The sequence below is a fragment of the Myripristis murdjan genome, chromosome 17 (genome assembly GCF_902150065.1).
Source record: "Myripristis murdjan chromosome 17, fMyrMur1.1, whole genome shotgun sequence".
Lineage (NCBI taxonomy): Eukaryota > Metazoa > Chordata > Actinopteri > Holocentriformes > Holocentridae > Myripristis > Myripristis murdjan.
Window position 1 is genome coordinate 29,607,100 of NC_043996.1, and position 26,280 is coordinate 29,633,379.

At 40.8% G+C, this 26,280-nt stretch overlaps 2 protein-coding genes across 2 annotated transcripts; one reads left to right on the top strand and one right to left on the bottom strand.

Annotated features, from left to right (window-relative positions):
- Window positions 1-6,842: 6,842 nt before the first annotated feature.
- On the top strand, window positions 6,843-14,733 carry lactb2 (lactamase, beta 2). The gene is made up of 7 exons (XM_030073583.1): window positions 6,843-7,097; window positions 9,160-9,320; window positions 9,602-9,722; window positions 10,113-10,291; window positions 11,451-11,599; window positions 12,351-12,438; window positions 13,668-14,733. Exons 1-7 carry the CDS (start codon window positions 6,976-6,978, stop codon window positions 13,706-13,708), a joined length of 861 nt encoding a protein of 286 aa, XP_029929443.1. The 5' UTR covers window positions 6,843-6,975; the 3' UTR covers window positions 13,709-14,733.
- Window positions 14,734-16,086: 1,353 nt separating this feature from the next.
- LOC115375345 (uncharacterized) lies at window positions 16,087-25,831 on the bottom strand. Its single transcript, XM_030074762.1, has 3 exons — window positions 25,012-25,831; window positions 23,742-24,582; window positions 16,087-17,794 (listed from the first exon to the last, which is right to left on the bottom strand). Exons 1-3 carry the CDS (start codon window positions 25,829-25,831, stop codon window positions 16,087-16,089), a joined length of 3,369 nt encoding a protein of 1,122 aa, XP_029930622.1.
- Between the last annotated feature and the right edge of the window lie 449 nt (window positions 25,832-26,280).

Here is a 26,280-nt window from a genome sequence, read left to right on the forward strand (position 1 = left end):
GTTTGAGTCTCCTGTGTGTGTGAATTATTATTTGAAGAAATTCAGGTTGGCTTTTCCCACAGTCAGTATGACAAAATGCAACATTCTGAGGTTGCCACCCTTCATTCCTGGTATGAGCCTGCGCCAAAGATAATACCGAGCTCATATAAAATTCAGCTAATATTAAAGATATCAGTGAACATCGCACCTTTGATACCTTCAAAGTAGTCGTGAAAAATCTCATCACAGCTTCAGTCTGCGGAGAGAAATGAGGCAGCACGTTACTAAACTGTAGCACAATTTATAATTCAGAATGCTGCGTAATTAACTTTCTCCTCTCAAACTGTAATTTGCCACAGAATTAAATAACTAGAGAGAGAGAGAGAGAGAGAGAGAGAGAGAGAGAGAGAGAGAGAGAGAGAGAGACTGAGAGGAAAGCATAGAATCTAAAAAGTCAAGAAGAAAGAAAAAGGAAAGTGAAAAAAGGTGAAGAGGGAAAAGGGGAGAGAAAGATGAGAGAGAGAAGGGTAATGTGGAGGGGAGAGACAGAAGAGAGTGATTTAGAGAAAGAGAAGAGAAGAACAGTAAAGAGACAGCAATGGAGGGAGAGTTAGGTAGACAGAGAGCAAAGAGTAGAAAACAGACAACCACTACAGTTATTATTAATGTTTCTTTTCATTTTATTCTACTTTTTAATCATATTTATTAACATAATTATTACTGAATGCCACCAAAACATTGGTAATACGCATTTTGCTTAATGCTTATAAAGCTCATTAAACTGACATTTAAGAGAGCAAGACATTAAGAGGAAAACAGGCAGAAAGACGGGAGATTAAAAAAGTACTTCTGATTCTGATTCTGTCATCCTGGTTTGTCGATATGAATGGGAAAATAACATTCTACTTCAGGGGCCTAAGGACATGTATGCACCTTGTTACTTTGTATACAATACTAAGCTATTCAAATAATACACAGGTTCATTTATTCAATTTTTTATTTTAACCATGCAAGATAAAGTGACAGCAAAAGGTAAAGTGGAAACAAAAAGAAGTGGTGGCCTATCAGTGCCACTACCATGAATAAACACATCTGTAACATTGCAAACACTACTGAACTATTAAAGACTTTTAAATTTGTGGGGAAAAAAATTGTTTTTTTTTTTGTTTTTTTTTTTATATATATATATATATATATATATATATAAAAATTGTCTAATCAGCCCAAAAAATTTCACAACCCCCCCTGCAGTACCTCCGCAGACCCCCTGGGGGTGTGCAGAGGTACTGTGTGCAGGAGGGGTGCAGGAGGAGAGAGAGGAGAAAGAGGAAATGGACATGATAAAGACGATTAACACGCGGTACAACGAGAAAAAAAAACGAGTAAAAACTGTTGGACATTGACTGAAGAATGCTTGATAAGTGTCTGTGACGGTGAAGTCTGATTAGAATAAAAGGAAACAAACAAACAAAACAAAACAGAAAAATCTGCCGCCGCTATTGGGGAAATCTCCACAAGAAGAGATGAAATTAACCAAAAGACTATTGCAAATGCACAACAGATGCAGAAAATAAGATGCGAGAGATGGAAGAAAAGCCTCCAAACAATAGCTAGAGAAAAACATCGCATATTGAACGAGGGGAGACATGAGAACGCTGATATCCCATATCAGGAAAAAAGGCAGATGAACAGATGGGTTGGGCCAATAAACCGGTCCAACCTTTGGGTGACGTCACTTTCCAAAACACGGTGAAATGAAACTTCCTCAGACGTTTTTTGATGGAGTGAAGCGACAAAAAGTGAAGTGGCGTGAGTTTGATCTTCCCGGAGCCTGCTGTCAGACCACCTCCTCACTCTGTCCCTCGCTTCCTCTCTCCATCTCTCCCCCCTCCCACCCCACCCACCCCCCAAACCCCACCTCACCCAGCCCCCCCCCCCTCCACCTCCAGTCATTTACATTTATATTGAATTAGAAGCTGTGGTGGAGAGCGAGGTGGAGGCAGCCGAGACTGATTATAATGGGAGATTACGGGCCGACTGCACCGCCATTATGTCGTGTAATTACAAAGAGAGAGAGAGAGAGAGAGAGAGAGAAGAGAGAGAGAGAGAGAGAGAGAGAGAGAGAGAGAGAGAGAAAGTAGGACGGGGCACTTGGACACCCAGATGTCAGGATCTATTTCATTTAGGGAAATAATGTCTCTCTGTTTTTCCCCTCCGCCTGTTGTACCTGTAAATATTATATGGAGCTTTTATAGGTGGCAATTTATTGGAGACAACTATCAAACATGGCATTAAAGGCGACGCATGCAACCCCGTCAGGCGATTTACCGCCACGTCTCCGTCCGTTTTTATAGCCTCATCTGACTGCATCGATCTCGTGTTGTAATGCATGTACGATTACCGATGATGCACTGAGCAGAGGGACTAATGGCTTCAAAAAAAGGAATTTTATCTCCATCGGGTGGCAGCCTGGAGGGGATCATGTGTGCAATCACGTGCGTCTGTCTGTGTGTGTCTGTCCGCAGCTAATCTCAAATATGACTGGGCCTCATGTTTTTGGTGTACAGTTATGACTCTATGATGATGGTGGTGATTCAAAACCACTGAGAAACCTGTTTTATACCTGTTTTTTGTTGTTTTTCTTTCTACCCGCCATGTCTTGTTCCCAGGGATTCAAATGCGAATACCTCTCCCCACCTCTTCTGCCATCACATCATATCACGTCTTTCCTCGTTTCTCTTCTCTCCTTCCCTTTTTTTCTCTCTCAAAACTGTTAAATACTCGGTTATCCTTTCTATTTTCTCTTTCTTTTTCCCATCCCCACTCCATTTTGTATGTTTAATATTGTAAGTATAATAGTAGCCTATGGAATATTATTATAATGATTACTATTATTACAATGGGTACGATACTACTATCATTGTTAGTATTGTTGTTATATTAGTAGTATAATTATTATGATTATTAGCTCAGTACTTTTACTGTTATCATCAGTATTCCTATTATTCCTTTTTTCTTATGTCTACCCTCCTCCACCGGACCCTGTATATATATGTGTGTATGTGTGGAGGTGTGGTTATATATTTTTAGTCAAATTCTGCCCCAATGGTTGTGTGTTGCACCGCTGGCGTGGGTCATGTTGGTCGACATTTTCACTTTGAAATTGACATTTTAGGTCACTGGTCTTCTGGAACTGTTCCTGTGCAGATTTGCATGCCAAGGTAAGACGACTGTGGCTTGTAGGCACTCAGACACACACACTGCAGCATTGTGTTTGCTGGAAAACATTCATCTGTCACTTATGGCGGCATGATATCGAGCTCTGCATATCGTCTCCCCTTCACTCCACCACTCAAACACACAAACACACATCTGTCCTCTACTCAATGCACTCCTCTCGTTTGAAAAATGATTGAATTGATTTTAGAAGGACACAATGGAGACATGACAGCAAAACTACTGTACAAGTCCATGAAAAAGTCATAAATTACACCAATACCCAGTGATGTGGTGGTAAACGTATAAGTGAAGCTGACTGGTGAAGTAATGTGGTAGGTAGCCATTGTTTTGGGTGTTTTCTGCTCCTGTGTGTTCCCTGGTGGCTGCTAATGCACGACAGAAAAACCTACAAATACAAAGAGAGGGAGTTTTTCATCGTGACCCGTTTTTGGTAGATTTAGGCAACCGTGATTAATCTTTTCCTTGGATTTTCTGCATAAACACATCACTTCCTGTGCAGCAGGAAAGAGCTACCAGACTCTGTCCCTGCGTTCCAATACTCATACTACCATACTATTTAGTAGACAAAGAAAAGAATTAGTATGTCCCAGTACATAGTATGTCAGATGCAGTATGCCAAGAGTACCAGGATGTTTTATTACATCCAGTCAGATTTCGCAGTATGGATTTCAGCATGCTTCTCTGGCCATTCTGACCCACAATCCTTTGTGCACCGGAAGTTATGTCGCACTGACTGAGTTACGCCCACATACGGACAACAACAAAACACATATTGCGCAAAACTCACAACATTCAAATGTGGTGCTATGGACGACGGCGGAAGTGAGCAAGAGGGTCGGAGGTCAGGGATGATGTATGTAGTGTGTCCCAATAGTATGTAAAAGCATGCATACTGCATACTACACTGCATACTTTGCAAGGGCAGCTGCAGTACATACTAAAAGTAAAAAGTAGAAGTATGCAATTTGGAATGCAGGGTACGTCTTTGGAACAGCAAATGGAAAGGATTTATGAACTGGATATGAGATATATCACTGTTATTATATCATACAGTGATAATATCAAAACAGACATATTCATCTGAACAGTTGTAGTAATGTCACCTTGTGTTTTTCCCCTTTAAAGATCCTCTCTGAATACATCTTTCCTGGTGATAAGCTCTCCTCTGTTATATTGAAAAAGGCTGATCAGCAGGTTTTAATTGGGTTCACCTTCCACAGCCTCCTGGCGGCACAACGCTCCCTTTCCATTTAGCTGACACTCCTGTCCACAGCTTCGTCAAACAAGACGGCGGTCCAGTGTTTTGCTCAAGGGCACTTTGGGCGGACACATGGTTGCTGCAGGGATGGAACCAGAGACGACCCGGTTCCAGGATGGTGTGTAAATGCAACGGTAAACTACCAAGCCAAAGCAAAAAGAGTCCAAAAATACTAAAAGCATTGAAAAAAGCCTCACTGTACTCACTGTAAAGGGACTCCTGAGTACCACAGGAAAACTGCAAGCTCCTATAGTGATATCATAGGGATATTATAGAGATTTTAACCCTGTGGTGACTCTACTTGAGCTGCTACTGGTTGCGAATCATTCTTAATTGTTTAGACGTTATTTATTCATAAAAAATACAATATTAAGTCTTTACCGATGCTTGAAATAATGAGGCGTTTATTTCCTCACATCTGAGGGATCCGCCACTTCCAGTGAGTTTCAGTGTAATGAGAGATCGAACACACCCAGACCAAAAATCAGTGCATGCCAAATCATTCGCTTCCTGCTCATAAGCAACACCTGTGATTAGTGATGATGAGCTTAAATGCCCTGTGCCTTAACCGTGCGCCACCTAGTGTCATGGAGGAATACTGCATCTCATTCAGAATCAAAAACATAAAACACACGTTTAACTTATCCCACACATAGGTGTCATACTGCATGCTGTGTTGAAAAGTAACAGAAGTGCATGCAAAAAAAAAACAAAAACAAAAACGTAAAACTTTACTGTAAAGAGATCAGTCACATTCATTATGGCCATTTATTTTTCATTACTTAAGATTAAAGTGTGGCTCGTGGTCATGAAAAAGGTTCTCTCTGCTCTTCTCTAATACACAACCCTCTGGTATTTTTCTTTTTTTTATATACTTTATTGCGTCAGGAAATTCAGACATTACATCCAAACCAACCTTATCATATTGTATATAATTCATATCAAACAATACATCTATTCCATTCTTATCATTTTGTACATATGCCATGTGTCCTGTTCTTAATGGACAAACATTGATACTTTGTGTGTGTGTGTGTGTGTGTGTGTGTGTGTGTGTGTGTGTGTGTGTGTGCATTTGTGCATTTACACCCTTCACCCATACAGAAAAAAATAATCCATCTCATGCACAAACAATTGTAACTACAACAACAACAACAACAACAACAACAACAACAACAACAACAATAATAATAATAATAACAATAAATGCAATCCCAATAAAATAATGATAGTAATAATAACAGTGACAAATTTAAAAATTTAAAATAAATGGATTGGACATGGATTTTTTTTTCCATTTGGTATTTTTCAGGTTTCAAAATGTTGGCTCTCAGGTCAGAGAGGAGGCACTCATGACCACATGTGAAGATTTGACAATGGCGCCACCAAGTGTCTGATTGCCGGCACTACAGCTACCTTCTTTAGGTTCAGCTGTAAAAACACAAATACAGTATACAGTAAGTAAGCAAGCAAGTTCATTAATTAATTAAAAACAAACAATAACATTTTTTTTTTTTTTTTTTTTTAAAAGCATTAACAATATGATATAAAAATATGAATGTATGTATCAATGGATATGCACCATGACACAGAGGAACCATTATGAAAAATACGGTTAATATCTTCAGAATACAGCAACGACGGGCTCTGACTGATCTCAGTGACAAATGTACAAATTAAAGAGCATTTACAACAATATATCACGACTTGCCAATAAACACAGGTGAGTTAACAAACCCATATTTAAAACGTTCATCACAAAATGGCTCAAAATGCTATCCTGTACATCTTTACGTCAACAAATTAATCATAACTATCACCTGTCGAAACAAGACTTTTATTTTGAAGGCCTGTACGGCGTCATACAGGATTCAGGAAATACGAATACATGATTAAATTAATGGATTCTATTTATTTATTTATTTATTTATTTTTTACCAATACCGTTTTTATTAGAATTTTTAATTAATTTAATGTAATTAATTTAAATGGATAGTCCTGTTTTTGTATAATACTATGTTGAGCACATACCTAAAATATTTGTAAATTTTAATGTGTTTTCAATAAAGACTGAAAAACATGTTTCCTTCAACAATATATTAGGGCTATCAAACTTAGAAATATCTGAAAAAAAAAAGAATTAAACTGTCAGTCCGTGCCGTGAGCTCTTTGAAGAGGAATAACCGACGTGTTGTATTCTTATCCTCTAACGATTTTTCATTAATGTAGTCTATAATTTTTTTTTTTATTCATACACACTCCATATTATGTTATGATCACATATCTGAAATGTTTGTGTTGTTGAATGTATTTCAATAAAGATTAAAAAAAAAGAAAAAAAAGAAAAAGATATGTTTACTTGTGAGTACCGCGAGATTTCCAACTCGGGTCGCTCTCGGGTCAAAACAGGACGACAGTTGCTCGGAGTTTACGCATTTTCTTGGAGTTTATTTTGCACACATTAATTTGCTGTGGTTGTCGGCGTGTTGTGTCCAGCCATGAGCGCCATTCTCCCCCGGATAGAGCAGCTGTCCTGCAGAGTCGTTCGGGTTTTGGGCTGTAACCCGGGACCGATGACACTTCAGGGAACCAACACTTACCTGGTCGGCACTGGCAAAAGGTATCGTCACGTAACTCGGATATTTGTGAAGGTTATTCTGGCAAATAGGTTAATTACTATCAATAAAACGACTCAATTGCGAAATGACACATCTAAAATAAACCTAACAGTGAGGAACCGTCTAATATTTCCGTTCTGTCGCCTGGAGAAAACGAACCTCTCGCTGCATTCAAATCCCCATTCAAAATGTTGTGAATTATGAATTTCGTGCTTATCTGTGTATTTACACTAGATGGAAAACCTGACTTAAGATCGATTATGAACAACATGTGGTCACTCTTCAATTCGGCATGTGTCCAATACACCAGAAAAAAATAATTATGATTTTTTATCATCGGGTCGCCCGTCAGCTAGCGTTGGGAATACGTTCAAACACGTTTTCACATTGTATTGAAAATGATGCGGGACTTTGGCGTGCAGCACAAACGTGTTACTGTCGCCTGTTCTAAAATGGTGTATTTCTGTATACTGCCGCCTAAACAGTGGTGAAGTTGCATAAATTGGGTTTGACTGGAAAGCTCAGACTCTTGCATCCATTGCATATCCATTTAGTTTGGCTTTAAAACCCTAAGGGAAACTGGGAATCATTGCTTTTATTAAATGATGATAACCTACACCTTTTTTTCTGAAGATTAGCTTCAAAATGCTCACCTCTGCTCATATTTCAAGGAAAGAAAAATTTAGGCCAGTCTTTAATTTTATCCCCAGTGGTCATACATAAATTTCTTTGGGGTGAAATGAAGTTTAACATGCCTCTTCATGAATGGAGAAGGGGCATGGCCTTCTACTTGGCCCGGCTTCCCAAGCACATGATGTTTTTATGTTATGATGATACTGTAAGCCAGTAGAGAGCTGAGTTCAAATAGTCCTGTTTTCCTCATAACTTTAGATAGAGAAATACCCATCACAAAACAATTAAAACTGAAGCTGAATAAAACCTATGCCAGATAAATAGATAGATAGATAGTACATTCAGAAAATAGTCAGACCCCCTTCACTTTTTTCACTTTTGTTATGTTGCAGCCTGATGCTGTTACAATTGGCCGTATAGTTCAATGTTTCTTGCATTATCCAATGTATTACATAGTTCAGGACAGCTTGGCTGCTAAGCAGAGGATAGACACAGCAGGAGCCAGATGTACTTTCTCTATCTTGTTATTTAGGTCTGTTGCATTAGATACACGCCCAGTCAACATTCACACACATAGCATAGCACATTCCAGAAACAAGGCATGGACAGTGGTTGGCCTGTCCATGTTCGGGTAACTGGCCAATTATTCTCGGTTGCGTTTAAGTCCAACCTTTGTACAGGGCAGGCCCAGCCCAAGAACATAAATGTGTATCATTTCCTGATATCGGGGCTCATTCTGACTGAGATCCTGTGGGAGCTCTGTCACTCTGAGACCAGCGCTGCCTTGCTTTATATGTGACCATAATAAATATTGCATCAGAAAATTGAAGACTGACTCCTGTCTGTACTTGGGCTTTCAACAAAAGAATCGGGAGCTAAGAATGCTACAATCGTTTAAATTCATTTTTTCTCTCATTAATCTACACTCAGTACCCTATATAACAAATTGAAAACAGAGTTGTAGAATTTTTTTAAATTTATTAAAAAACAAGAAAAACTGAAGGAAAAGAGAAACTGAAAAGAAGAAGACAGAAGAGAAGAAGCAGAAAAAGAAATACGGTAACACTGATGGAGATGGGTTGGTTTTTTATATGGGATTTCCTCTCTACCAAATGCGTTTTTTTTTTTTTTTTTGTACTGGTCAGGGGGTACTTGGCTGAAAAAAATATTTCATAGGTTGCACATTATTGAAAAAAGTTTGAGAACCACTGGTGTAGAAGGACAGAGAACAGAGCATACCTGTGATCCAGGTACACAGGGACCAACATTTCTGTCAGGACATGTCAGCTTTTAATTTTCTTGTATTAATCATAACTCTACTCAAAAACCAGCCAAAACAAAACGACTACTTCTGGGAGTATAATAACTGTGGAAATGTGGGCTTGTCTTGAAGCAGTTGGTCTATATGTTGAACGTGTGTCTGTCCTCCAGGCGAGTGCTGATCGACACCGGGGAGCCTGCGGTGCCCGAGTACATCAGCTGTCTGAAACAGGCGCTGCAGCAGTTCAACACGAGCATCCAGGAGATCATCGTGACACACTGGCATCACGACCACACCGGCGGGGTGGCCGACATCTGCAGAGACGTCACTGGTGAGGAGGGCACGGGACACAACAGTGTTCCTGCATGATCAGTCTGGAGCTCTGCTGGGTTAGGGTTAGGATCTGCACACCATGCAGCTCTCATTAAGACTTCACTCAGACTTCACTGATGAAGCCTATTTTCGTTTTTCCCCATTGATCTTCTTTATGTTTAGTATTTGTGACACCCCAAGTAGTGGCACTGTTATGATTTTTTTATCACAAAGTAGAAAAAATGAGCGGCTGGGTTTTTGTGTTTAGTCATTTTTAGCTTTCGGTTTTCCCTCCCACAGGTTTCGAGGTGCAAGTCAGCAAACTGCCTCGGCCCAGCCAGACAGAGGAGGCGAGTGGAGACAAAGCCTTCACTTACTTAAAAGATGGCGATGTCATCCAGACGGAGGGAGCCACGCTCAAGTCAGTTCAACTTTATTAACAGAGTGCTTTTAAACAAACAGTAATGCCCTGTGCTGTTGAGACAGACTGACACTTTACCATAATGCTCTGCAGTAAATATAAAGGAATAAGAAGAACTCATCATTGTGCCATGCCAAATATGAATATAAACATATATTTACCCTGCACAACTTCAGACAGAAATGACATTAAAAGTCACACGTAGTGGTTGAATTGTATTTTATTGAACCAGACTGTTTTCTTCAAATTGTCACGGTCATCAGCTGAATCGGGCCACAGTCACTTATTTCTTTTGCTGCAGCAGAAAGTATGTTTATATTTCAACCCAGCTAAGCACATTTGATTGGAAATAAAAGCCGCAATGGAGACGAACAGATGTTTGTTTCGCAGGGTGCTGTTCACCCCGGGCCACACAGACGACCACATGGCGCTGATGCTCGAGGAGGAGAAGGCGCTCTTCTCTGGAGACTGCATCCTGGGCGAAGGCACGGCCGTGTTCGAGGATCTCTACGACTACATGAAGTCCCTGCAAACCCTGCTGGACTCCACAGCCGACCTCATCTACCCAGGTTGGCAAAACCGCGTGTCGCTGCAGTCACATGAACAAAGTTTAAGAGATTCTGCATCATGCGAAATATCAAACAGAACCTAGCGAGGCAGGGAGGACCAAACCAAAAGTGTGATCAGTATGAAAATATACCAAAGGCATGACTATGCTTGTGGACACTTTAATGTAGTAAGAAATAAACAATAGACTGTTGTGAATTTACAGCATATGTGATTATTTTGGGTCAGGCTTTACACGCGCACACAGTGTCTTTTTTTTTTTTTTTTTAAACTTGACTCTTTATTAAGATTTCCACTTGTGACTGGCAAGAATACAGTATAAGTGGAAGAACTGATTTTTTCCTTGATGCACAGTTTTTCCATTTGTGGATCTCAATAACAGAAAATGTGGACTCTTTATTGCATGATACACATTTTCATTTCTTCACAAATTTATCAAGCATGAGAGAGTTTTTAAAATGTTTGCCTCACAGTAATTATGTGATGCGGCTGTGTATTTATTCTGGTATCCGCCTTCAGTTCACAGATGTTTTTGATGATGGATGAATTGTATTCTTTAGTTTTCATGACTGGGTTTTATCTCGCTGTGTGTCCAACAGTCACTGTAAGTCCTTTCAGCTAACGCCTTCCAGGAATCTATAACACAACTAGGCTGAGATATGTTCAGCTGATAGACTTTCTCTGTTTTGCAAGCGAAATAAATTACAACTCACCGATTGAATCTGCCTCCAGTGACACGACCTCACTGTCTTGGGCGCTCTCTCTGCTGATTGTGGGGCGATGGTCCAGGATTTTTCTTCTTTGGCTGCCACTTTGTGCGTTGTGTGCTTTAACTGCCTTGAACCGAGACGTCAAGTTTTCTCATTTTTGGCAGACATGTCCCGTTTTTTGTTGGATCCCCAGCCAGCTCTCTCGCTATATATCACATAACGTCCTCATTTTGGCGAACAGCGTCAATTTGACATTGGACATTGTCCTCTGTCCAGACAATGAGCAGAGCCCTAATGTCCTCGTTTGACCAGGACTGGCGGTTGTCCTCCATTTTTCTTTTCTCTGTTATATTTCTGCTACAAAGCGAGCTGCTGCGCTGATATCTGTGATTGTTAGCTGCACCGTCTCCACGCCCAAAGCAAGGTAATGGTAATGGTTTCCCCTGCGCAGGTCACGGCCCCGTGGTTCAGGATGCAGCCTCTAAGATCCGAGAGTACATCAGCCACAGAAACCAGAGAGAGCAGCAGATCCTGTCGGCCATCCAAGCGGCAGCAGGAACGGCTTTCTCCTCCATGGAGCTCGTCAAGATCGTCTACAAGGTCAGGACACGCCACGCCCTCCTCACACACTGACGTTTCACCCCAAAAACCCAACCACACTGACCAGTACAGCACGCTTACTGCTCAAACTGGTTGGCAATTCTCTACCACTTTTACTAATACTGCAATTACTGCTACTGTTACTATTGCTAATATTGCTGCTACCGCTACCAGTACTACTGCTACTCCCAGCAGTACTCACTGCCATGAGTGCTAGTGTTAGTATTTCTTTTCTTTTTTTACTTCACTTTTTTCCTCAAATGTGTTTTCTTATTTTCATTTCATGTTTATGTTTTGTTTATGTTTTGTGTCAGTATTTTGGATATTAATGGAGGGTGTTGTGTCCTCACTGCTTCAGAAGCTGCCTGTCAGTATGGCTGTAATCTACAGGCTTTTGTACAGACTGGATATTGCAGGAAATGTTTCTACTTCTATAGTGTTTCTAAACTGTTTCTTAGTTTCTGATCTCAGATTTAGTATTGTTTTGAAAACTCTACGTTGTTCCCAGGATTATTTTTTTTAGTTAATGAAAGCACATAAGTACATTAAGTTCTGTGTAACAGTACGTTCTGTGTTCCTCCCTAAGTCAGACCAAAATCAGACCGTGCACAATAGAGTCCCTCAGATAAAATAGTCCCAAAAGAGAATAAAACATGTAAATCCCATTTTTAGTACCTAACCTTTTTGAGGTTATCAGTGCATTTCGAAACCCTTTACTACCTTTAAATACTAAAACTGTCTTCTCGTCTAGGAGACGCCTGAATACTTGCACAAAGCAGCTGAGGTGAACCTCGTCCATCACCTAAAGAAACTGGAGAGAGAAGGCAAGATAAGTCTGGGTACGTTATTTCACAGTTTACTGAGAATGTTGTGGAACATATCTCACTAAATTTATTGTAGTGGGTGAATAAAGTGTTTCTGGCTGAAATCAAATGAATGAAGTCTGAAATCGAGTGAAAGGTAAGTGAAGTGGAGTTAAATCTGCTCTAGACTTCACATTCAAACAGTCAGTGTGACTCGACCCGTTGTCTTCAGTCCCAGAGTGCTGCTGGTTTGCTGTCACGCCGGCTAGTCAGTTGCTTTCACATTCCAGGTGTGAATTAGACTGGAGTATGGTAGAGCAGATCTCCAGTATACCTAAGGGACAATTTAATCAGCAATTAGTAGTCATCAAATAAAGACACAAGACACAAACAACAGGATTTGATGGGGAAAAAAGTGACAGCAACAACAGCAGTAACAATCAGCCGAAACAAAAAAGGTTTCTTGATCTGATTTTGTATTAAAAACAATTCCACAAAATGCCATCTGCCAAATACCGTAAAACACAGTTGTACTGATACCATAAACACCACAAATCCAACATTATACACCGTGTCTGATGCTTGCCAACTGGAATCAATAAAATTGAAATAACCCAATGAAAATAACCCAGGAATCATGAGATATCACCCACACGTTAGTAAGTAAGTAAAGCTTTATTTATATAGCACTCTTTAAAACACACACAGTTACAAAGTGCTTCACACACGCAATAAGATAAAAGCCAATTCAAAGAAAAACCCATGCATTAAAAGATATATGTATACACATTCAGACACGCACACAAACATACGTATACACATACATACTGTACATGCACACTCAAAAACACAGATAATGATCAAGTTGTCAGTGTGTGTGTATCCACTATTAACACTTCAGAGGATTTAATCAAAAGCAATGGCATCTAGTCTAAAAGAGTTCCCCAGCCTGTTGGTATTCCATTATAAATGTGAATATGACAGTATTCCTGATTTGATACAGGTCATATGACCAGCATACGGTGCAGCATAGATGAACACCCACACAGTGGACAAAACAGGAGTAGTCCTGTAGTAGTAAATAGTAAATCCTGTTGATCATTCCCTGGATCAAAGGTCAAATTGTTAATTTATTTTTTTTCTTGTATAAAAACTCAGAATATTTATGGACACTATTATAAAAAATTTTCCAAGTGTGGTTGGTGAATTAGGAATCTAGGCTTCTTGTACTGATGCGTTTGGCTAAATATATCTCTTTTTTCCAGCTGAATCATCTCAAGCCACCAAATGGAAGAGTAACCTGTGATGTGCGTCAAAATGTCGGTGAAATGGACTTAATCTGACTAACTATTCGTCCTGGCTGTTTCCTTTTTTTCGTAGTCCATTTTTTTCCTTTATCTCCATCCCTCCTTCATGACTGAAGGTGAAATCAACAAGAGATCAGAGCGTTCCCCTGGTTTCACCTCTCCGATGCTGCAGTCATGGAAGTCAAATAGCAGCTTGACGTTAAAACGCACCGACCTGTTCACATTCAGACTCACCTGAAGCCACCAAGACGTCACAGTGGAAGTTTCTCTGGATGTCGTTGGTGTTTCATAATTAACACATGACCATGGTGATCAGACGTTTTGAGTCACAAACCAAACATTACAATATCAACCACAAACCAGAAATGAAGAAAGTAGATCTGCAGTGCCTTGGCATTTTAAGAGCTGTAATTCCCGAAAACTCATGGTGAAGATTTTGTTTGTTTTAATGAAATGAATCAATAATTTCCAGCATTTGTCAGTACGTAGAAACATTGAGTCCATGACCAAACCTGGATTTAAATCAACCAGTAAAATCTAAAATTTATCAAATGAAGCTGAGGTTATTAATAAGATATGAGTAAGCAGCTCATATTGACCATTGTTTCTGCACGGTGTGAATACAACACGACTGTTTCATGGAAAAATAAGAAATGCTAATGTTAAATGTACTCAGAATTTGTGTTTACCTTTTGATTTCATGTTCAACTGGAAAAAACGAATATGTGGCATGAATATAAAAGGCTATTCAAGTGATTTCCTTAGTGAAAATGTTGTATTTATTAAATTAATCTTATCTGCCTTGACTTGACTTTGACAATCCTTATGGACAGGCCTTACACTCATCACTCTTCTTCCACCTTTGTACTACTATTGTTATATATTTTCTGGCATAACCACCATCCATCTTTTTTGTGTATTGCCTTTGATCTTCCTTGCTTATATTAGGCACTTTGTAAAATATGCTACTATACAGAGTGTTAGTGTCGTTACTGCTCCACTAGGTGGCAGGATCTGTCAGTAAATACAGTGGGATACAACCAGTAGCTCTTAAATCCCAAATCCCAAATAATCTAAGTTCAAATTTAACATTTTTATGAATCACTGCCAAAAAAACAATGTTAAATCTGTGGTATTAAAAATATATTGATTTATCTACTTCATTGTGGGTTGCTGTGGTAATTTTATGTTAATCAGTGGAAAATATGGTCTGTTTTTAGATTGTGTGAACAGTATCTCAGAGTCACCCATGTGATATTTTTGCTGTAAACTGAAACACAAAAACAAGCGAATTTTATTTAAAAAAAAAAAAAAAAAAAAAAGACTGGTCAGATGAATGATCAAGTGAAATAATAATAAAAAAAAAAGGCTCACAATCCAGTATTAATAGAATGAAAAATATGCTTGTGTGAAATTAGTGATCGGTGTAAGAATGAGAATCTGTGTGATAGGTGATCTCTGGGAAGTGCAGTGCAGTTCATAATACACCATAATAGCAATGAGTGCTTAGCAATGAAGGTGGAGACTGCGTAATAATGAATGTCAGATGTCAAAAGAGACCCAGCAATCAACTGTATTGTCAAATGCTTTTCAAATTACAAATTAAATTACTGACTTAACTAACCCGAACCCAAACCCTAACATTCAGACTGCATTTTGTAATGTTTTAGTGGAAAATCAGCTCAGCTAAACTCATTTTAGTTTTGCATTTCCTTTTAACAACTTTGATAGAGCTCATGGAATTAATACATAGAAATACTTGATTCATTCTTGGGGGGAAAAAAAACAAATTTATTGATTGTTTAAAAAAAAAGTTGCTCACACATCCAGTCTCGAAAACGTCATAAAAAAATTCATCTACATTTTCACTTTATTCAAACAATCGGTTTGTTAACCCAGGAAAACAAACACATTGATCATAGTACTACATATTACATAGATTACATTTGTTTGGTAAACTTTTCAACTTTACAAAGTATTGGTACCAAATAAACACATTAATTACTATTCAGTTATAATGAAGAACAACCTTCTAATGCTTTATGGTGCTATATCCAATTCATCAAAATTTTTGCATTTGCTGTTCAAAACAACAGACAACAGTCGCTTCTTCCTGCTGTGCGTGAAGTGATGCGATTTTCATTTCTGGTTTGGTTGGAAAACGCAGAATCAGCACTGGGCAGCTAGCATCAGCCGCAATAACCACCATAACTACAGAAATTCAATCTCCATCAGTAGAATACATTGACAGGCAATCTTTGGGACGTGCAGTGCAGAAACATTACAGCAATTAGTCCATGGCACCAAAGATAGAGGCAAAATTTTATAAATGCATTAGAAAAACAAAATATCATGTTATTGTTTTAATAACTGCTGACTACTTGAGCTGACACAGCTCAGCTGAGTCTCCAACTATGCCCTGAGTCCAAAGTCCAGCATGGAGAGGCTGTGTGAATGTGGTCTGGACTCTGTGGAGGAGAGTCATGGTTTCAGAGACGTTGTAGAAGGACAGAATACCTGCTCTGTGATCCAGGTACACTCCTACTCTGGAGGACACGGGGACTGATGTGGGAGTTTTGATGCTGTTATGTCTGAATTTGTTACGGATACAGTCCAATTCCCAAGACTTGTCATTGGATCCAAATCCACTTCCATTCCCTGTTCTGGTACTATCCTTGTATGCGACTGCTATTGAGACACATGACCCCCTCCTCTCCACCTCCCAATAACAACGTCCAGTCAGACTCTCTCTACTCAGGACCTGAGACCATTCAGTGAATCTGTCTGGGTGACGAGGACATGACTGATCTTTTCTCATTAGTGTCACTTTTCTGTTCCCCTCAGATAAAGACAGATATTTATTTGCTGTGTTTGGATCCAGTGTGATTTGACATGAATATTGTAAGAATTCAGCTCTGGTCTTGGGCTCTGGTTGTGACAGTAGAACATCCACTCCAGTCACTGTCAGTGAGATCTTGGACCATTCCTCACTAAGAAGGTCCTGTAGTTTCTCTCTCAGCTCTGACACAGCTGCAGTCACATCCTCAAAGTAGCTCAGAGGACGGATGTTGTTGCTGGGTGAGTGTGTAGATTCACTGAGACGTGACAGCGAGGGGTAGCTGTGTAGAAAATGGGTGTGGTCCTCTGTGTGTGAGAGCTGCTCCAGCTCAGCGTCTTTCCTCCTCAGCTCAGCGATCTCCTGCTTCAGCTTCTCCTGAAGTTCTTCAGCCCGACTCGCTTCCTCTTTCTGCTGGGATCTGATCTGCTGCTTCACATCAGACCTTCTTTTGTCAGTCAAACTGATCAGCTCAGTGAAGATCTTCTCACTGTCCTCCACTGCTTTATCAGCAGAGCGATTGATGGCCTCCACCTCCTGCTGAAGCACCTTCACGTCTTTCTCTGTGTCCTGGATTCTCTGCTGGATTTTTTGCCGACTCAGCCCGAGCTCTTTCTGCCTCTTGGTCCTTTCTGCTGCAGCTGAGACTGTGTGGTGGCCTTTATGTTCATCCATGGAGCAGAGATAACAGATACACTGCTGATCAGTGCGGCAGAAAATCTTCATCACCTCATTGTGACGAGAGCAGATGTTCTCCTGAAGCTGCACAGTGGCTTCCACCAGCTTGTGTTTCTTTAATGGAGCTGCATCGTAGTGAGGCTGGAGGTGCTGCTCACAGTAAGAGGCCAGACACACCAGACAGGACTTGAGGGCTTTCCGCTTTCTCCCAGTGCAGACATCACAGGCCACATCTCCAGGTCCAGCATAGCAGAAATCAGGAGGAGCATCTTGGAGTCCCATCTTCTTCATGTCCTCCACTATTTCTGCTAACATGGTGTTTTTCACCAGGACAGGTCTTGGTGTGAAGGTTTGTCTGCACTGGGGGCAGCTGGGGATTTCCCTCTGCTCCTTTCCATCCCAGCATCTTTTAAGACAGCTCATGCAGTAGCTGTGTCCACAGGGAATAGTCACTGGATCCTTCAGTAGATCCAGACAGATCGAACAGCAGAATTTTGCCGAGTCCGGCTGAATTCCTCTCTGCGCCATTTCACTTGTCAGTGACAGTGAACGTCTGACAGTTTCACTTTCTCTGAAACGAGAAGAGGGAGGGGTTAACAGACTCTGTTTTATTCCAGCAAGAGAAGCAGTTTCAAAGAGGCAGAGTGTGTTCAGCTCTGGTGAACACACCAGCACCACACACCAACATGAAGGCAAGATTATGACAAATCAATATGGAATCATTAAACTTGAGAACCATGAGCTCCTTGGGATTTAATTCTTTTTGCTCACACTACACAGTTGAACCTAACACCAGTCTCCACTGTGAAAATATCCATATAAAACTGAAAAATCTGCAGATGGAAAAAAAAAATTTTTTTTAGTCAAATGCAGTGTTGTGCTCTGATGAATTTTGTGGTGGGATTTGGGAATATTCCTTGTACATGGTATAGTGGGAATGTTCATGGAGGGCGTCCTTATCTGTTTTTTTAGTATCAGGAAGACAGTGGCCTGACGTAAAGTGAGGGGAAGAATACCAGACTGAAACGATTCATGAAACATGTTTAATAACAGTGGAGAAAGTTTGTTTGACAATGACTCAAAAATTCTGAGGGGAAACCATCGTGTCCTGGGGATTCCCCATTCTGCTTCAGTTTCAGAGTGCTCTTGATTTGTAGTGTAAATGGTTCATGTGACTTAGAAGCAGCTTGAGAGTTGATGCAGGGAGCGAGATCCCAGAGGCATACAGAGCATAATGTAAAAAAAAAATCCCTGAATTGATCATGAATGATTTCGCTGTTGGGAGGATTAATTTGAGTGATATGATGTGAAGAGGTAGCTTGCAAGTTTGCTGAGCAAGTAGTTTCCCTGATTAAACCTCAGACTCGTAAATGTTGTGACGTTTTTTCTGTCCACCTTGACTGACGTTCTGAGAGGGTCCTGGAGGGGTAAATCTCACACATTCCTCTCAACATGTTCATCTTTAGGCACCCGTTGATCTACATGCACACAATGGGCATGTCTACACAAACTGCAACACTCAAACAGGTTTCGCAGGCAAGGCTTATATCAAGCCAGGAGTAGGCCTAAGTCAGACTAGTAAAGCTAGGTCATTTAAGTGGCTTCCATGAGCGTGGCTTACATTTGTCTTAGGTAGTGGAGTAAGCTCAAATGAAAACACCTCATTAGCCTAAGGGGGAGCACAGCCTGTTAGTCTAATGGTGCTCATAAAAACCTGCAATGGAATTGAGGACAGCTTTGCTGGAGGGAATTTTGACACCAAACAATGGCTGAAGCTAAAAAAACACGCTGAACGAACTATACTGAGTATGAAAAAACTCTACTTAAACAAATTGTGGGAAATCAGGCTGTTATTGAAAAAGGCCATACTGCTATTGGACATAAGAAGAGGAGTGCTTGGGCTGCCATTTGCAGTGAATTCAATGCAAATGACAATGTAACCACAAGAGCAGTACAGCAACTGCTGTGAGAGGTGAGACATGTCTATTATGATCTGTATATCACAGATGTCATATAGTTTTGTGACATTGTTTATATTGAATGATATCCGCCTTCATAGACTCTGTGGAAGAACATCAAATTAGATTTGAAAAAAAAAAATGGAATGCAGAGGCCAGAAGAGAGAGATTTACTACTGGTGGTGGACCCCCACCAAGTAAAGACAAGACCGATGAATTGGCTGACTTGTTGACTGGAATAATAGAGGACCAGCAACCTCTGGATGGTATACCAGATGATGACCATTTGGACAGTGGACATGAAGAACTGAGCACACAATGAAGAGTTGTGAAAAATCCTTGAATCATGCTCCTTTCTAACGGGCAACAATGTCTGAAAACTAAATTGGGAGTGCATACAGCCTGAACATTGATGGAAAACCAGTTCTTATGGTTCCTGTACTCCTCAGCATCAGGAGTTGATGGACACTTGATTTCAACATGACATCCATCTATACAGTCAATCACTCCTGGGAAGTTTCCATATTCGTAGAATCGCACTTTATAGTTGGCTTGCTCAGCAGCATCGGGGAATGTAATGTACAGATTTCTCAGTTCACAAATGGCACTGCAGACATTGTGAACTATTCTACACACTTACTTCAGTGACACCACACAAATCAACAGTTTCACGATGAAAGGATCCAGATGCCAAGAATCTCAAAGTGATCAGAACTTCGAGAGAACTGGGTACAGGCCTTCCTCTTTGAGACATGGAGGAAAGTCTAGGCTCAAGCAAAATAATTCTCTCCAGTACATCTTCTTATACAAAAGCAGTCTCAGGAAGTTATTTCATCAAACTGATTCAATGGATTACTCCTATCCACAAGTATTTGTCTGGCTGGCCTCTGTCACGAATATTGGTCTTCATTTAGATATTCCAAATACTCCATGCTCCCAAACCATCTGTGCTCCCTTTCACAAACAGAACTAAGCTGAAGTTAAACCTGCCTCTTTGCAGGATTAATATAAACTTCTATTTAGTCCTAGAGCAGCTCTAATCCACCCTCTTGCAATTGGCTTTGTTTAATCCAGAACAGACTAAATCTATGACTATTTTAAGATAAGTCTGTGCAAGTGATTTAAAGTTAAGCCAGCTCAAACAGCATTTTAGTCTGGGACTAGGCTTAAGCCTTGTCTGCGAAACCGGGCCCATATGCTTGCTCACCCAAACGTACAGAGTTTGAACACAAGACCATCAGTAGCAAATGGTCTCCAAAAACCTCCAAGCTCCTGCTACAACTGAAGGGCTCAGCATAAACCAGTATTTCCAAAAAGACAAGCTACTGAGAATTCCAACACACAGCAGAGCTCACAAACACACCGTTCTCAACAAACTCCACAGAAATTCAAGAGCGTCACTAGTTTTAGCCTGTTGAGTGACTCTCAGCCTATCATATGTGTTTAAAAAAAAAAACTATACCTACTTCAGTGGTTTGCCGGGCTCGAGGCAGCTTTAAACGCCAAACTGGTGAGCAGAGCCAGTGGTTGTGCAGAGGGGCGTAACAGGGGTTAAAAAGAAAAAAAAACACAATACATCTGACAGTGCGTGTTGCTGCATAAACAGACTAATGACTTAAGAGATTTCCAACTCGCAGATGACTTGTCAGATGAGCAGTTTAGTAAAGGGTTAAGAAAACAGTTAAAGTCACCTCCGAAACTTGCAGAACATAATGTAAGTAATGGAATACAATGTACATCACCCTTCTGCAATAAAAAGAATTATCAAAAAAAAAAATAAAGTCACCTCCGAAAAAAAGCTGGCAGGAATTTAAATCAGCGAGAGGAAACAGGAAGTTCCTAAAAAAGGTTATTCCATCCCAGTTTGCATCATATATATCGATCAAAGTCAGGCTCCTGCCAAAAAAAACCCTCCCTGAGAAAACCACAAATCAAACATGAGTGTGTGATATCATGTCAGACTTTGAGAATGGGACTGATTTGCCAATTCTGAGATGGTCTGAAGGTGGGTTTCCTGAAGAAACACAATTGTTGTGTTTTTATGTCTTAAGTATTTCAGCACCATATCATGTCTTATTGGTGAATCCAGCCCTTTACAATTCCAGCTAACCAGCCTTAAAGCACCACCTGGTGGCAATTAGGTTTTAGCATAATAAGACTTGGAAAAACATAACAATAAGACAGTGTACGTATATGTCGTTGCCACCAACCCCTCAGCCATGATTGGATGGGAAAAAAGTGCACATAACCAGAGAGAGAGCCAGCATAAAGACAGATACAAAAATAGAAAAGGAGAGAAAAAATACATTGAAGACAAAAGTTCTTCCCCCACACTGTCCATCTCCTGACCCCACAACCAGTTGCTGCCACTAAGAACAGCAACACAACACACTCTGGTACATCAAGCAGCTTCACTTTAATCCCTCCTGACCTCCAGTTCTCTGTTCCTACAGCAGGAGACACTTTAACCTCATGAACAAAATGCTGTGGGAGCCCATCACAAAACATCTCAGTGAGATCAGAGCCCGCTGTGTCTCAGTATTTACTGCAGAAACACCAGGTTACTGTGCTCTATAAGATTATTCATGATTTAGCTCCAGCACCTCTCAAACAGTTCATCACAACCAGCAAGAACAGAATCAGGTGATCCACAGCCTCCACTAGAGGGCGGTGTTGTGTTACATTTCAGTCGACAAAATCTGTCCAGTCAGACAAAACAAAGTTCCTTCCTGGGAGAAATCCTCTGGTGCACAGGAGAGGAAAAGAAAATGTAAAATTAAAACAGAAGAGCTCTGCCTCCAACACCTCAAACTGCATCAACAGAAAATACAAGGACAGAATCTCACTCATCGCTGCTTTGGGAGCTGTTTTGTTGTTATTTATTGAATTGATAACTTTTGTCATTTTTCTTTAACAACTCCCAAATTTGAGCTGGAAATGATGAAATTCCTTCTTGATCCTTCTCCAGGCTTTTCAGGCCTCTATAAGAAACCCTGCTTATTGAACAAGAGCACAAAGCCAGTGTGGCTGTAAAAATCAAGGACTGATTGAAAACTTTGCGGCTGCAGGCTTAGTAATGTTCTCCATTCACTCTGTGCTTCAGCCTTTCCATCTGAACACTCCCTTCATTCTTACATTGAAGCAGCTCCATGAACAACAGGACTGTCCTTTCTTTCCTTCTTCACTTGTGTTTCTTCTTTGGTCAAACTGCTGCCTCATTCCAGCTGTGACTCCAGATCTGCTGTGCACATCAAGATGCCACTTTGTTGTGTTTTGGGGTAAATCAGCTCAGTTCTATTGTCATATTGCTCTCACATTTTCTCTGGAGGCTTTGAGAGAGTTTGTTGAATGAATGCAGAAGAAGAGCTTTATTAATTCTTGGATAAAACTCAGAATTAATTGTTGAAACCTTCACTTTGTTCACACGTGCAGTGGCTAAAGCCTGATGAAGGATTCTACATATTCTCCTCATCCTCACCATCAGTGTGTCAGCACTTTGGAGGGAAAACACACACACTGTTTTTATTGATTTTAATTATCACGATTTAATTCCTCACACCATTTCCTTAACAAATGTAGTTTAGTTCAGTGTTGTTTATTGATTTTACACCAATAAAAAATGACAAAACATCCACAGAAAAAGTAACATTTAGAGCAACTGTTTGGAAAGGTCAATAATTCGATTAAATTTATACGGAATATCGTTTTTTCTCTTGAATATCATGTCAAGAGCATTTACTTAACGAGATAAAAATCTTTTTCCAAAATGTAAAATGAACAAAGTAAAAATATGAACTAGATAGCTATAATAGGAGGAAAACCTCTGAACATGATTATTCTTTTCATTGATTATCATAATAGATGTAATTATTCATATTTTAATGAAGTGTTATTGAATTTTGTACCTGAAAAATTACAATACAGAGATAAAGAAACATTTAAAGCAAATGTGTACAAAGACAACTCAAATTCAGTGATATTTAGATTGAAATCCACCATAATGAAACATTTTCTTTCTTCCCCTTGGATATAATATCAACAACATTTACTAAATTGGAACTGAATCATTAAAATGTACAAAGTGCCAGCAGAACAAAACACAAAATATGAACTCAGCTATAATAAAGGAGAAGCCTCTGGTGCTGAGTCCATTAAGGAACAGAAAAGCAGAAAATATTATAATTATGCAACAGATATTAGAAGTGTGTAGACAACAGTTGATGTTTTCATATGAATAAATGTCCTCTGAACTCTCAGCGTCTGGCTGCTCTTTGCTGGCAAAAATCCTCTCCTGCGTTTTCTGTTTCCTGTTTGTCAGGAAGAAACAGAAGATGATGTGGGTGGTTAGGATGAGCAGCGATAGCCGCCATGATGGAACAGACAAAGAGGGCCAGCAAGGATCATGCAGGGAGGAAGAGGTTACAGTCCCGCCCACACTGTTTGATTGACAGGTGGAAGTAAAGAAACACCTCAGTGACATGAAGCTGCAACGACTCAGGGAAAAATATTTTTTAAATAAAAAGAAACGTCCGTTTTGCTGCTTGAATAACTCCTGTCTACTTGAGCTGACAACACTCAGCCGAGTCTCCACAGGACCAGTAAAACCCAATTCCAGCATGGAGAGGCTGAGTGAATGTGGTCTGGACTCTGTGGAGGAGAGTCATGGTTTCAGAGATGTTGTAGAAGGACAGAATACCTGCTCTGTGATCCAGGTACACTCCTACTCTGTAGGACACAGGGACTGATGTGGGAGTTTTGATGCTGTTATGTATGAACTGATTGTAATGACAATCTAATGTCCAAGACTTGTCATTGGATCCAAATTGGTTCTCATCACCTGTTCTGCTAATATCCTTGTATGCGACTGCTATGGAAACACATAACCCCCTCCACTCCACCTCCCAGTAACAACGTCCAGTCAGACTCTCTCTACTCAGGACCTGAACCCCTTCAGTGAATCTGTCTGGGTGACGAGGATATGACTGATCTTTTCCCATTCGTGTCACTTTTCTGTTCCCCTCAGATACTAACAGCTGTGTGTTTGCTGTGTTTTGATCCAGTGTGATTTGACATGAATATTGTAAGAATTCAGCTCTGGTCTTGGGCGTTGGTTGTGACAGTAGAACATCCACTCCAGTCACTGTCAGTGAGATCTTGGACCATTCCTCACTAAGAAGGTCCTGTAGTTTCTCTCTCAACTCTGACACAGCTACAGTCACATCCTCAAAGTAGCTCAGAGGACGGATATTGTTCCTGGGTGAGTGTGTAGATTCACTGAGACGTGACAGTGAGGGGTAGTTGTGTAGAAAATGGATGTGATCCTCTGTGTGTGAGAGCTGCTCCAGCTCAGCGTCTTTCCTCCTCAGCTCAGCGATCTCCTGCTTCAGCTTCTCCTGAAGTTTATATTAAAAAGGTTCATTTGGCCTACAAATTAATGTTAACCACAGTTTTTCTTTTATAAAGGCCTGTAAGGTGAATTGTTTGTACCTGACAAGTTTCGGCTACCTTGCTTCTGCAGCCTTCATCAGAGGTGTCACGTGATGTTGGTGTGACGTCTTCTGTGATGTGTTATATGGACAGTCCTGCAGGGCCACCCCCGGTCGTTTAGCAGACCACCAGACGGCAGAGGGCGCCCCGCCCCTGGACATCGCCATCCCATCACTTCAGGTGGGATGGCAAAATCCATATAACACATCACAGAAGACGTCACACCAACATCACGTGACACCTCTGATGAAGGCTGCAGAAGCAAGGTAGCCGAAACTTGTCAGGTACAAACAATTCACCTTACAGGCCTTTATAAAAGAAAAACTGTTGTTCTCCTGAAGTTCTTCAGCCCGACTCGCTTCCTCTTTCTGCTGGGATCTGATCTGCTGCTTCACATCAGACCTTCTTTTGTCAATCAAACGGATCAGCTCAGTGAAGATCTTCTCACTGTCCTCCACTGCTTTATCAGCAGAGTGATTGATGGCCTCCACCTCCTGCTGAAGCACCTTCACGTCTTTCTGTGTGACCTGGATTCTCTGCTGGATTTTTTGCCGACTCAGCCCGAGCTCTTTCTGCCTCTTGGTCCTTTCTGCTGCAGCTGAGACTGTGTGGTGGCCTTTATGTTCATCCATGGAGCAGAGATAACAGATATACTGCTGATCAGTGCGGCAGAAAATCTTCATCACCTCATCGTGACGAGAGCAGATGTTCTCCTGAAGCTGCACAGTGGCTTCCACCAGCTTGTGTTTCTTTAATGGAGCTGCATCATAGTGAGGCTGGAGGTGCTGCTCACAGTAAGAGGCCAGACACACCAGACAGGACTTGAGGGCCTTCAGCTTTCTCCCAGTGCAGACATCACAGGCCACATCTCCAGGTCCAGCATAGCAGAGATCAGGAGGAGCAGCTTGGAGTCCCGTCTTCTTCATTTCCTCCACTATTTCAGCTAACATGGTACTTTTCACCAGGACAGGTCTTGGTGTGAAGGTTTGTCTGCACTGGGGGCAGCTGGGGATTTCCCTCTGCTCCTCTCCATCCCAGCAGCTTTTAATACAGCTCATGCAGTAGCTGTGTCCACAGGGAACAGTCACCGGATCCTTCAGTAGATCCAGACAGATCGAACAGCAGAATTTTGCCGAGTCTGGCTGAATTCCTCTCTGCGCCATTTCACTTGCCAGGGAAAGTGAACGTCTGACAGTTTCACTTCCTCTGAAACCATAAAAGTTGAGCTGTGATCCAACACAAACGTGTACTCCTCCTCTTCATGTTCCTGTGCTGATCTGCAGTGAACGGGCTCATCAGCTCAGGCACTTCACAGCGTGTTGTTTACACCCATCTTTACCATCATCTAAAGTGTCAGATGAGTGACAGGGAAGGGAGCCAGGAAATGTCTGGCAGAATGATACTGACTGTGTTTGAGAGCAGGAAGACGAGGGAGGGCTTATCAGGCTCTTGAGGTTTTTTTTTAGCTCCTGTTTACAATAATGTGTGAAGAATAAGGCAAAAAATTATGGAAGAGTTAAAGTCGAGAGCAATAACTTGTAAAATCTGTTTCGCTCTGTGACAGTCTCCTGCCTAGCAGGGCCTGCTGGGTGTGTGTATGTGTTTCCCCGTC

Excerpts from the sequence above, each read along its gene's own strand:
- lactb2 (XM_030073583.1), top strand. The coding sequence starts at position 6,976 with ATGAGCGCCATTCTCCCCCGGATAGAGCAGCTGTCCTGCAGAGTCGTT. Across the intron at positions 10,292-11,450 it reads AGCCGACCTCATCTACCCAG|GTCACGGCCCCGTGGTTCAG; the intron begins GTTGGCAAAACC and ends TCCCCTGCGCAG. Across the intron at positions 11,600-12,350 it reads TCGTCAAGATCGTCTACAAG|GAGACGCCTGAATACTTGCA; the intron begins GTCAGGACACGC and ends CTTCTCGTCTAG.
- LOC115375345 (XM_030074762.1), bottom strand. The coding sequence starts at position 25,831 with ATGGCGCAGAGAGGAATTCAGCCAGACTCGGCAAAATTCTGCTGTTCG. Across the intron at positions 24,583-25,011 it reads GGAAGCGAGTCGGGCTGAAG|AACTTCAGGAGAAGCTGAAG; the intron begins AACTTCAGGAGA and ends CTTTTTAATATA. Across the intron at positions 17,795-23,741 it reads GCTGAGTGTTGTCAGCTCAA|AGAAAGTGAAACTGTCAGAC; the intron begins GTAGACAGGAGT and ends TTCTCGTTTCAG.